Below are 13286 nucleotides of genomic sequence, written 5' to 3'. Positions count from 1 at the left end.
CAGACAGGAAGTGCTTTCTCCCTCTCAATGTCGTTTCCTCCCAGCACTCCAGGGAAATTTCTCTATGCAGATATTTTTTTTGCTTTCATCCAGAGGTTTTTGACGTGGCCTCAGTAAAGCTGGAGTGAATAATAATCAGAAGAATAAATGATTGTGATACCAGATTGGTGAAGAAGTTGTTTTTGGAAATGCTCCTGCAAAATTTTTTGATTTCAGCTCAGAGAAATTTACAGCAGAAAATTTCACAATTTCAAAATTTGCAGCTATTTTTGTGCATTAATGGATGAACATAAAATTCACAAAACTGTTGAACTTTATCGGCAACAGCCTGACCGTCATGCTCACAGTGCTAATGCGCTACGCTAGGTTTAGCTGATAGTACTATTTTAATAAGTTTAGGAGAAGATCATGAGCTGTGTAAGAATAAATGCTAGTCATCATGTACAAGTATGTAAAACTAAAAATCAACACTGACTATTGTCGTCATGGGAAAATAAACAGAAGGAGAAGTTTGTCCTATCCATCCACCCCCACCTCCTCCAAATGTGACTTGTGTCGCTATTTTTACCAAATCAGCTGACGTGACTCATCATAATTCGAGCTACTGGTGAATTCAAGTGTTTTTATTGCAGATTCATCTTAAAATAACTTTAATCTTTTATGCAAAAATGAAAAGACGAAGACGTTTGGTTCTGCAGGTAAACAGGAATTCAAGATTCAGTCCGTGTTTCCTACGGGTATGCAGGACAAAACAATCCCCCAGCTGTGAACGGATTGTCAGGAAGTCGGGTTCGCTCGAGGTCAAGATCTGACCCGGTTTTCTGAATTGCATGGATTTGTGTGATTGGTTGAACTTGTTACTTGTCAGGAACAGGAAACACTTGAAGGCCGAGACGAAAGACGAAAAGTCTGTCACGTTGGTCTCAGGCCGGAAACAAGAGTCACACACATTAGGGAAGCAGCAACCCAAGTTTTATGTTGTTGTCTTTTGAGGGTTGGGTTTGTTTAGTCAGTGTCGTCATGCAGAACGCACTATATAATAAAAGACTTCATCAAAAGTCATGTAACAAAACCCTCTTTGTGTCTAGAAACTCCTCTAATAGCAGCGTTTCTGTAACTATATTAAAATGTTTAATATATTTAGAAGTTTAACAGCTGACCTGTAGAGTTAAAGAGGTGAATACATGACAGCTGCAGCCGGGACGGGTCTAATACCTGCAGACAGTCAGGAATGACACCTTTGTGTGCCTTCCTGATTGGAAACAAAAATATTTTGAGTCTGCATCTCAGTTTTCATCCAAATCACATAATAACCTGTATGATTTCAGAGGCAGTAAAAATGAAAAACAGATGAGAGCAATTGTCGTTGCTGAACAGCCTCTGAAGGCCGATTTATCGATTACAGCCCACAGATTTTTACGTTTCGTCTTCAGCCTGAGCAGTGATGGAGCATTCTCCCCCCCCCCCCATTCAACGCGGAAACTGTTCAACATCTGTGGAAACGTAGATGAATTCAGCAGATCTGCTGGCGATGGATGGGCTCGCGCTCGGATTTTTGATATTTCTTGCATCCATGGGAAAGTTTCTACCACAAAAACGCACATTATTCAAAATATGCGACAGGTTGTGGAACGATATGTTGAATTTAGGGAAAATTGGTGATGACAGTCACGTGTTAGCGAGATGGGATTGTGATGAATCATCCTCTGAACCTCAGGGAGCATGAAAGATTGAAGCATTTCTTAATATTTAGGTCAATTTGAATTAAAAACTCACACACATCAACTTAATATGAATGAATGAGTGTGATTAAACTAATCTAACATCCATTCGTCAGTTTGACAGCCACAGATTTCCACGAAATTTGATAGGAAGATGGATTTTGGGTTTGAATGAGAGAAGATCCCATAAAGGAGCCGATCCAAGATTGTTCAGTTTCTCTGGGAATGATTGAAAAATAAAATAAAATAAAGACGCTACGGATTTAGAACTGCATTCACGATCCGGCATCTCTGTGGACAGTCTCCATCCTCAACAGGCCTTAAAACAAAGCTACGCTAATAATTATCACTCCACGTGTTTATGGGAAGGAAATAAGCCAGAACGCTTTCTTTTTTTCCAGCTCTGAATGCCGGCAAGTGGTTTTAATTCTGCTGCAGCATCTTATAAAATCTGTTGTTGCTGTGCTGTTTGGGCCGGAGGAAGACGCTGTAGAGAACTCCTGATTGGTTGAACCCAACCGGGCACCAACACCCAAAAAGCAATCAATCAAATTATAGATGAGACAGTTCATGAAGTTCAGTTTGTGATGCATCTTTTCACACTTTTGCTGATGATACCACATTTTTTAAGCGGCTTTCTCAAGTTCTATTGTCGTAAGACGATGCTTCACACCAGATTGTCTTTCTGTCTTCACAGCGTGCCTCTTTCGCTTCAACGTCCTATCGCTGGTTTACTTCCTCTTCCTGCTGCTCCTGCCATGGTTCCTGTGCCCCAACAAGCACACGATCAGAGGTAAGACCGTCTCCTCCAGTCGACGTAACGTCACCACCCACTGGTTTTCATTCTCGCACGTGACTTGTGCTTTTGCTCGCACATGTTTGTTGGTTTCGAAACAAAAAAAAACAACACAAAAACTACTGACAGGATTTCCATGGAACTGGGTGGGTGTAGACGTGGATTCAAACTGACTTTGGGTAAAGCTTGATCGATTGAAGGAGACTCTACCCACGCCTGACGCCTGACAGACTTGACCCAGGGTGAAAAGTATGTTTACATATCTGTCACCCTTTAATCCGACTGACAGATGTTTGTGAGTTCTCGTTTTCAGTGTTTATGTTGATAAGTGGTGATTTCTTTTTTTGCAAAGTGCTGAGCGGACACTTTATTTACTTGACTCTTTAGCGGTTTGCTAAATTAAACGTCAGGAGTGAAGGATCACCCACCCGTACCTTCAGGCAGTGTTTGTGAACGATACGTGGTGTAAATGTGATTTGTGGTCGTTTATCTCTCTCTGTGCGATAATTTTGGAAGACCGATGGGACATTAAGCTCTGGTATGGATCCAGCCTGGGGGGGGGGAGAATCCAGATCCTTTCTCGTTTTCCTTAATCATGCAGAATTTACTGCAGCAGTCTGTTGTGTGTCAGGCAACATAAACACACAGACTGTTCAGCGTTGGTGGTGGAATGCACCCCACTTAATGCCATCCTAGTTTCCACCAATATTTTCCACAATGAAAGCACTCCCCCTCCCCCCACCGCCAACTCCGTTGTGATCCTCAGTCACAAACACTAACCGGGGAAAAACGCCAGATAATTGTAATTTTTTTTGCCCTTTTTTTTGTCTGCTAATCTTGTATTGAAAATATAAATGCCATCCTAGTTTTCAACAATATTTTCCACAATGAAACCCCCCCACGCCCCCCTCCCCGCCAACTTCATCGTGATCTTCAGTCACAAACACTTCTTCTTCTTTTCCTTTCGGCTTTTCCCTTCAGGGGTCGCCACAGCGAATCAATTTCCTCCATCTAGCCCTGTCCTTTGAATCCTCTTCTCTCACACCAACTACCTTCATGTCCTCTTTCATTACATCCATAAACCTCCTCTTTGGTCTTCCTCTAGGCCTCCTGCCTGGCAGTTCAAAACTCAGCATCCTTCTACCAATATATTCACTATCTCTCCTCTGGACATGTCCAAACCATCTCAGTCTGGCCTCTCTGACTTTATCTCCAAGACCTCTAACATGTGCTGTCCCTCTGATGTACTCATTCCTGATCCTATCCTTCCTGGTCACTCCCAGAGAGAACCTCAGCATCTTCATCTCTGCTACCTCTAGCTCTGTCTCCTGTCTTTTCTTCAGTGACACTGTCTCTAGACCAAACAACATCGCTGGTCTCACCACAGTTTTGTACACCTTTCCCTTCATTTTAGCTGAAACTCTTCTATCACACATCACACCTGACACTTTCCTCCACCCGTTCCATCCTGCCTGGACACGCTTCTTCACCTCTTTTCCACACTCTCCATTGCTCTGGACTGTTGAGCCTAAGTACTTAAAATCCTCCACCTTCTTGATCTCTTCTCCCTGTAGCCTCACTCTTCCACTTGGGTCCCTCTCATTCACACACATGTACTCTGTCTTACTGCGGCTAACCTTCATTCCTCTCCTTTCCAGGACAAACCTCCACCTCTCTAGCTTCTCCTCCACCTGTACCCTGCTCTCACTACAGATCACAATGTCATCTGCAAACATCATAGTCCATGGAGATTCCTGTCTAACCTCGTCTGTCAGCCTGTCCATCACCATGGCAAACAAGAAGGGGCTCAGAGCTGATCCCTGATGCAGTCCCACCTCCACCTTGAACTCCTCTGTCACACCTACAGCACACCTCACCACTGTCTTACAGTCTTCATACATGTCCTGCACCATTCTAACATACTTCTCTGCCACTCCAGACTTCCTCATACAATACCACAGTTCCTCTCTGGGCACCCTGTCATAAGCTTTCTCCAGATCTACAAAAACACAATGCAGCTCCCTCTGGCCTTCTCTGTACTTCTCTATCAACATCCTCAAAGCAAATACTGCATCTGTAGTACTCTTTTTTGGCATGAAACCATACTGCTGCTCACAAATGTTCACTTCAGTCACAAACACTAACCGGGGAAAAAAGCCAGATCATTTTTTAAATTTTTTTTGCCCTTTTTTTGATCTGCAAATCTTGTATTGAAAATATAAAGAGTGTCTTTTATTTTGGTGGGATAAACGTTAAAGAGAGACAGACGAAGTAAAGGGCAAAGAGCCAGGGGGGGGGGGAGTACCGCGAAGGGAAAACCCACTCGCTTGCCAAAACCATGACATACGCACACACACATGTTCACACGCGCGCACACACACACACACACACACACACACACACACACACACACACACACACACACACACACACATCCCACAGAGTTGTTTTAGCTGAGCGTGGAAAAAGAAATGATGAGACTTAATAGAAAGCAGCATCGTTGGCTTGGAGAGTTTTAGTCGTGGTTGGATTCCAACACCTGGCGGACGTTCAAGAATTCAATTATTGCTTTATTTATCGTAGAAATGATGAGTGGGGCAGTCGGACTTATTATCCTTTAGGAGGGGATTAGTGTTTTTAGTGTGAGGTGATGTTTTACCAAACTTTTGGACCAGAAAAACATTCCTCCTCCCCACCTGCTTGTCAGATTTAAATGAAAGCGCTGTCGTCTATTTGATGCTTTGTTTTTTGTGGCAGCATCACATCAAAATATCTCCATCAATTTGGAATAAATTTGGCTTTCCTAGAATTTTTCCTTTTTCCTCCCTTTTCCGAAGATATTGGGTACCGCCGACAAACGAGATGTTTGCTTTTCCTGAAGCTATAATGTGTGAAATGGTTGTGCGGTTGTGTGTGAAAGGACCCAAAAAGATGGTGAACCAGGCCAGAGGAAGCTGTGGTGGTGGTGGTGGTGGTGGTGGTGGGGGGGGCCTGGAGTGATCTTGGGGATGGGGAGGCCAAAGACTAATGGAACCATCAAGCAGTTGGTTCAGGATGGCTGGCGCAGGATTACAGGTCATTGGGCTGAAACCACCTCCACCTATTGTTAACTTTAAATGCATAACAGCCTCACTTGGAGCTGGGCGGGGTCCAAAAATCAATCTGCCAATCAGAGCGAGTTCCACGTCTGGATGTGACATCATCAGACCAGATGCTTTCTGCAAAAAAACTGCATTCAGAAACTTTTATCCGATGAGAAAAAAAAAAGACGAGAAGGCATCCAAAAAATACATTAAAGACGCATTTTTTGGGCATGCAGCCGTGTTTTTGGTTCTTCTTATCGGGTTGGGTTGGGGTGAATTCCATCGGGGTTGGGCTGGAAACACAAACAGCCGGGAAAAATAACCCGGCACGCCTCAGGCTAATCCCTATATGTTTATTATGAGTGTGTTTTATTTCCTTCACCTGTAGAGACAAGGGATGAAACATGGATTAGTTAATCCTAAAGGATTCCAGCTTTTGAATTCCCACTTTTCCCTCCGCTTTGTCTTGCAGGCCACACGGGACGGTTCATCCGCGCCGTGTTCGGCACCAGCCTGCTCTTCGTTGTTTGTCACATCTGCTTCCAGACGGTGCTCTACACGTATCCCCCGCTCAACATCGCAATAGGCGATAACTGTTCACGATTGGATGTCATCAGCCGACACATAGGGCTGTCCAGGTATGATGCGTTCAGGTGTCCACGCTGCTGTCTCTGACGCTTAGAGGCTGATTTGGGGAATAGGGGGAAACATGTTTGTCTAGAGGAAACACCGCCGTGTGACATAAATCAAGAGCAGATGGATCTTACTTCCCTCAAACACACTCACACACACACACACACACACACACACACACACACACACACACACATACAATAAACATATTATTTTCACGCTGAACTAAACCGTGTGGAATGTGTGACATCATCGTTCGGCGTGCAGGACGTGTTTGATTCGCCCCTCGTGCGTTTGTCCCGCAGGCTTCCCCTGGACGATCCCTGGAGCGTGTTACGTCTGCTCTGCCCCGACCTGGGTGTGTGTGTGGTTGCCCTAGCGACCATCATCCTCTGCAGCCGATTGGTCAGGAACAGAGAAATGGTGGCGGCCGCCAACATCACATCGGTGAGTCGCGGTGTGTCCGTTTTTGTGTGTGTTTTTTTTCTTTCTATGAATTGCTTGCGTACGTTGCGTCACGCCTCTCCACCTGCGGCGCGTCGTCTCCATCTGAGGCCACTTTGTTCATCAGGGAAGCTCGAACGTCCTGATTGGTCGGAGTGAGTTTCCAGTGGGCCAGATGGTCGTGATTGCGTCGTGTGTGGCGAGAAACATCTGATGGTTCCCCCTTGATTTCCCTCGGCGTGGGCCGTACGCCACGAGTCAACGTTCTTTCTTACACGGAACAGCTTGTTTCTGGTTAGACGGGGAACTCTTCACCGATGACACGTAGTCCTCAACTTACAAACACAATCGGTTCCTGAGTTGAATTGTTCTTTCAGTCTATAATCATTGCTTGAGGTCATTTGAGTGTCCACTCTGTTGAACGATTTGACGTGTTCCACACACATTCTCTCACATACGTCACATTTCGTTGAAGATTGATGGGTTAGCGTTGGGGTCAGGTGATGTCATACTTGATGCTTGAAACTGACTGAATGAATTATATCTAATAGCTGTAACGGGCGGCGTTTTGCACCAATTTTCGGACACGCTTGCACACGCGGCGCGCTGGAGTCGAGCGTGAAAACATGAAGGATGATGAAGGAGCCTCTGGGGAGGAGGGCGATCTGGCTTTATAACCAGGAGGGACAACTAAACGCTGCGTCCAGCTGCACAGCGTCACCGCACAGATTTAGTAACACGGTCGGATCGCGAACTGAACTTTCTGAACTGTAACCCCCCCCCCCCCCCCCAGGTGACCGACAGGACCACGAACCCTCCAACCTGGAGGAAGTCGTGCCTAGAAGAGCGGTGTGTGTGTTGTTCACCTGAATATCCCAATAAAAGCACCACATAAAGGAAATATTAATTGATTATTGGCTTCTATTATTCCAGATTATTATTATTATTAGTATGTTATTATTTTTTTTATGGGGGGGGGGTGAGTTAGCATGCCATGGCTGATATTCCTGTCTCAGTAATAAGAAGCATCAGATCTTTGCCACCTGTTGCTGCATATCTGTGTGTCTCGTGTGTGTGTGTGCGTGTGTGTGTGTGTGTGTGTGTGTGTGTGTGTGTGTGTGTGTGTGTGTGTGTGTGTGAACACAGTTGTTGGCCCACTGCAGTTATTTTTAAGCCTGTTTATAATTCCATGATGGAATCTGATTCTGAACCTGTAATCTTTAACGCTGAGCAGTGACAACATGCGGTAAAGACAGGTGGTGCGATCCAATGCATTAAATCCCTGCTGCACAATAAATAATCAATCATTTACCATTTTTTTATTGATTGTGAATCCAAAAATCATCAAAACATCGAACCCCTGCTCCTGATTAGACCTCTTTGTTCTCCTGATGTCACCGAGCAGCGAATCGTCTGTGATGTGAACTGGAAAAAGTTTAAGCATCGTAAAAAGGAAAAATGCAGTTGACAGATTTTATTCATACTTTGTGTCAGATGGAATTCCGTAGCTTCGTTTTCCAGATTTCGGCTAAACCGACTGTAATATAAGTCCATTTTTTCCACCTCAGCTGGAAGACGACCCCATGGACGAGGAAGAGGAGGAGGAGGAGGAGGAGGAGGAGGAGGAGGAAGAGGAAGAAGAGCCATCGGGAGGTGAAGACGAAGACGAGGCGTCGTTGCCCGGTGACCCTGAGGAGGAGGTTTCCACGGCAACCAAAGCCAAGCAGCTGGCGGAGCGTCTGAAGGCCACGGCTCGGAAAGTTCTGCGGGATCTGGGGAGAATCTTGGCCGTCAGCCTGCTGGCGTTAGCCGGTACGTTCAGTTTAACATAAATTATAATCTGAGATTTTATTTTTCTACATCGACCTCCTCTCCTTCCTTCCCTCCCCGCAGGCATCACGCTGCCGTCGGCTTTCTCAGCCATCTACTTCCTGCTTTTCATCGGCGTCTGCACCTGGTGGGCGTGCCACCTTCCCATCAGCCACCTGGGCTTCAATGCGCTGTGTGTGATGGTGGGCTTCTTCACTTCTGGTCACATGGTTTGCCTTTACCTGTACCAGAGCCTTCTGGCCCAGGCCCTCTTCCCCCCACACAGCCTGTGGGCCAGGTAAGACAGGAAAAGTGGCTTTATTTATACAAACCCACTGGGTGTGACCGGCACATGGATTCTATTCGGCGACTGCGAGTTCTGCCGCTTGGTTCAGATGGCGAGGCGGAATCTGCAGGAACAGCTGCTGGAGTTCCGTTGGAAAAACAGGAGGGAGGGAGAAACGCATCAGCTGATTGTAGCGTCCAGTGTGATGAAAGTCTTTAATCAGACGAAAGAGTTTCATGGGGGGGGGCTTTCCATAAAAGACCATCAAACTCATCTTTAATTGGCGGTGATTTACCGGCTCCATCGTCACTTAGTTTAATTACTTTCCAACGTGATTAACGAACAAAATGCAAGAGTTCAACTTGTTCTGACGTCCTGTTTCTGCATTTTCCCTGATGATGTTAGTAAAATATTATCAGTATCCGTAACAGACATCTGTCCAGGTGCAGGAATTCATCATGTTTGTGTCACAAACTTCATTTTACCAACCGTTATCCCGTATATCACATGTGTCAAACTCTAAGGCCCGGGGGGGCCAAATGTGGCCCTCCACATCATTTTATGTGGCCCACGAGAGCATAAAAGGTCAGAGTGGCCCTTGGTGAAAATGAGTTTGACACCCCTGTTTTATATAATCAACCAGATAGTCTCTATCATGAAGCCTTAACATGATGTCTGTTCTGTTATCTGTATATTATCACATCTTTTCCGTGTTCAAGAACAAACTCTTCATGTTTTTGTCGACCTTTCTTTCTCATTTATCACCATTCACAAACATCACTTCCTGGTTCTTATGCTTTTTAAAAAAACATTTTTTTAATCTAAACTTGAAACTCCAATATTTTTGCCATCACAAACGTGAAAGTGTCAAAACTTTTCTGTCATTTTTCACTCAACAGCATCGTTTCCATAAATCCTGCTGACGGCGGCTGTTATTCTCAGGCTAATTGGCACAATCGTGTTACATTCCCAGCCTCAGATAAGGGTTTGCTTTGCCTTACAGAGTTAGTTGAGGGGTTATAACTTCAAAAAGCAAGGCTGAGATTATACAATGGCTTAAATAAACAGTCTGAGATAAAGTGTGGTTCCAGGGTCAGGAGCTTAACTTCAGGTTGAGATGATGCGAAACATTTTTACATTGTGATTTTTTACGGTTTTCCGAGCTGCATTGTTTCATGATGTCGTTCATAAAGTTAACACTTCAATCTAAAAACAAGAGTGTGTGTGCGTTCAGGTATAAAGAGATCAAGATAAAGAAAACAGAAGTGTGTGACTTGGAGGAGAGGAATGTGAGGAGGACATGTGATTTCTAGGCGGGGTATGTGTGGAATGATGCTAACAGCTAATGCTACGACCTTGCTGGCTGAACTTAAAGATGAACTAGCAGAGCAGCATTCCTTCATCTCCTCGATCACCTGTGTGTCGTCATCACTTCAATATCAAACCTGTCTCACCTGACGTTTACCTACAGTCAAGGGACAGCGGTTCCTATGGCGACAGTAGAAGAGGCTAACGCACCTAGCGAATACAAAAGGTTAAAGGTGACGCGAACAATGTCGTCTGAGGTCTTTAAATACATGGAGAGTTTTTCATTTCTCTGTTTTTCTTCCTCTTTGTTTCATTTCTCACTCTACTGGCAGCTACACTGCCCCCTACTGTTTCTGGTGGTATTGCTCAATTTCATCTCGCCTGTATCGTTTTTGAAAATTTACAAAATATGATTGAAGTCTTTAACATTGAGCATAATTTATTCTCAAAATGCTGTAAATATCTCAAATAAATTACGGAACTTTGAAAAAGACAGTTTATTTGATGTATTTCTTTCCTCGTTGGGTTCCGGTTGACATTCAGTCGGTTTACTGGCTGGAAAACAAAAACGATCTTTTACAACGTCTCTCCTTCAATCCCAATTTATTTAACTGACAACCCGTCCAGATCACAAGACTGGATTTAATCCTATCCTCTCTAATCTGATCTAATCCGTTGTTTTCTAGACTCTTCGGTCTGAAGGACTTCATCATACCCGGAAACTGCTCCTCGCCTTACGACCTCAACCTGAACACCCGTCACGATTGGCCCGTTTATGTCAATCCAGGAATACTGTTCCTCCTCTACGTTGCCATAGTAACTGTTCTCAAGACAGGGTGTCACGTTTCACCTAAACAGGTATCTGTTACTTCATTAATACAGAATTTAATTGTCATGATAACATAATTTTTATCTTGATTTTTATCCCTGTGGGTTTATTTTAAATAAAGTCTCCTAAAAGCGGATTGATTACAGATCTTCCCAAAGGGGGGCGGGGGGTCATTGGAGTGTTCAATGTTTATAATTGTATTTCACCTGCAAATTAGCAAGCAGGCAACAAAAACAACAACAAATTGTTTGTTTGTTGTTTGTTCTGTTTTTGCGTCGCAGGTGGAGAAAGATACGAAGCAGGTGAAGACGGAGGCGTTACAGGAAGAGATGGTGGAGCTGAGGTCGTGGACTGAACCCAAAGAGAGCTACGAAGACGACACACAGGTATATACTCCAAAAAAAATCTGTGTAAGCAGTATTGACGGAGGCGGAGCTTAGGCTCTGACGTGTGTGAGGGGCGTGGCTTTGGAAGGTTGTCCTCTGCTTGAGTCGTGGAGTGGCTTCAGGGGGAATTACTTCTGATTTCCATTTCCGATCGTTAAACACGAACTGTTTATCGTATTTCTGACCCCTCAAGTCATTAGAAAATATAAAATAAATATTAAACTTTAAATGTTTATTTATTTTCAGCTCATGCTCCTGTCGATGGGATCGGAGAGCAGTCGAGGAGAAGCTGCAGAGACTCATCCAGATCTGGGTCAGTGGCGTTCCGACAGCTTTACTAGTCACTCTACTACTGCCCTGTTTACGCTTGAGCCCATAAATGGGAGTGGAGCTGCATCGCAATCAATCAAAAAGGGACGTTTATTTACAAAGGACCACCATTGTCTCCAGCAGATACAGGCGGCGGCGCCCCCGTCCGCCAGCGGAGCGAAAGTCCGTTCTTCCTGTTGGGGAAGGTGGTGATGCAGCAGAGCTACGTCTGCGCTCTCATCGCCATGATGGTAACCGTTCCAATCCAAACCGTGACATCCTGGTGGCTCACCACCGATGCGTGGCGTTCCCGTCGTCACGCCTTGTCTTTCCCCTTTTTTCGGTCCAGGTGTGGAGCATCACGTATCACAGCTGGTTGACCTTCGTGCTGCTGCTGTGGGCGTGTCTCATCTGGATCCTGCGTGCCAGGTAGAGTTATAAATTTTTCACCTTTCAAAAAAAGTCGGACGCGTCCGTCCCCGTGCCTCGATTGTCTGAAAATCCAGCGCGCTTGTCCCGTTGTCCAGACGACACGCCGCCACGCTTTGCTCGCCGTTCATCCTGCTGTACGGCGTGGCGCTGTGCTGCCTGCAGTACGTCTGGGGCATGGAGCTCCAGCCGGAGCTGCCCACCACCGTGGGAACCATGAGCCTCAGGCAGCTGGGGCTGGACCGGGCCCAGTACCCCTGTCTCAGACTGGGAGCTATGGTAAGATCGCCCCCCGCCCTCCTTCCTCCATCAGCTTTTCAGGAATTACACCAAACCGAGTCATCGCGCTCTATGTTTCTCCATGCATCTCCGTTATTTTTTGCAGCTTCTGTTCACGTTGACCTTCTGGCTGCTGGTGCGTCAGTCAGTGAAGGAAAACTTCAGCTTCAAGAGGAAGATGGTCGCGCCGCTGGAGGAAGTCACCACAGGAGGTCAGACATGAAGTCACTTTTTTTTTTTAAGCGTTCTTTACAAACTTTAAATCACACCAAGAATATTCCATTCAATCTTTCCAACCCCCCTCTTCCTCGTCTTCCTCGTCTTCCTCGCTGGCAGAAGAGGCGGCCGGAAGCGAGTCGGTGCTGAAGGTTCTCGGGGGCATGGTGATGAGCTGCTACGCCAAATACTGGATCTACGTGTGTGGAGGGATGTTCATCATGGTCTCCTTCGCTGGGAAACTGGTCGGATACAAGATCGTCTACATGCTGCTGTTCCTGATCTGCCTGTGCCTCTACCAGGTGGGGGGGCAGGCGATGGGTTTATTTTCTAGAAGCGTCGGTATCTTACCGACATCCTCCTGTCTCTCAGGTGTACTACTCTCTGTGGAGGCGTCTGCTGAAGCTCTTCTGGTGGCTGGTTGTGGCCTACACCATGCTGGTTCTCATCTCCATCTACACCTACCAGTTTGAGGACTTTCCTGGTTACTGGAGGAACTTCACTGGTTTCACGGAAGAGCAGTAGGTTCTTCATAGAACAGACCCCCCCCCCCTGCTTCTGTTCCAGCGACAAACTTGTGATTCTAAATAGAAAATATTTACTTATGTATAATAATTCTTTCCTTTTAATCCTTATTCTTTTATTCATGATCATCTTCTTTGGTATCAAGTATTATAAATACTAGATACCAGATAAATACTAATTAAACTTTATTTTATTTTAATTTTTTTTTAACATATTTATTTATTAAACTTTTT

The 13286-nt window shown here is 45.2% G+C and overlaps 1 protein-coding gene across 3 annotated transcripts in view; it reads left to right on the top strand.

Moving 5' to 3' along the window:
* Positions 1 to 13286, top strand: part of piezo1 (piezo type mechanosensitive ion channel component 1 (Er blood group)) — a 38574-nt gene that overhangs the window by 9815 nt on the left and 15473 nt on the right. For 2 of the 3 annotated variants that reach the window (XM_068326641.1, XM_068326639.1), the window contains exons 2-15: positions 2419 to 2514; positions 6073 to 6238; positions 6539 to 6680; positions 8246 to 8489; positions 8571 to 8784; positions 10767 to 10938; positions 11191 to 11295; positions 11542 to 11608; positions 11746 to 11855; positions 11954 to 12033; positions 12132 to 12312; positions 12419 to 12524; positions 12649 to 12830; positions 12901 to 13049. In XM_068326641.1, coding sequence (XP_068182742.1) covers positions 2419 to 2514; positions 6073 to 6238; positions 6539 to 6680; positions 8246 to 8489; positions 8571 to 8784; positions 10767 to 10938; positions 11191 to 11295; positions 11542 to 11608; positions 11746 to 11855; positions 11954 to 12033; positions 12132 to 12312; positions 12419 to 12524; positions 12649 to 12830; positions 12901 to 13049 — 2014 coding nt within the window. The remainder of the gene's footprint in view (positions 1 to 2418; positions 2515 to 6072; positions 6239 to 6538; positions 6681 to 8245; positions 8490 to 8570; positions 8785 to 10766; positions 10939 to 11190; positions 11296 to 11541; positions 11609 to 11745; positions 11856 to 11953; positions 12034 to 12131; positions 12313 to 12418; positions 12525 to 12648; positions 12831 to 12900; positions 13050 to 13286) is intronic. The other variant, XM_068326640.1, reaches the window with a different exon arrangement.

The sequence above is a fragment of the Antennarius striatus genome, chromosome 11 (assembly GCF_040054535.1).
Source record: "Antennarius striatus isolate MH-2024 chromosome 11, ASM4005453v1, whole genome shotgun sequence".
In the NCBI taxonomy this organism is placed as follows: domain Eukaryota; kingdom Metazoa; phylum Chordata; class Actinopteri; order Lophiiformes; family Antennariidae; genus Antennarius; species Antennarius striatus.
This window is presented reverse-complemented; position numbering and strand designations above follow the sequence as displayed.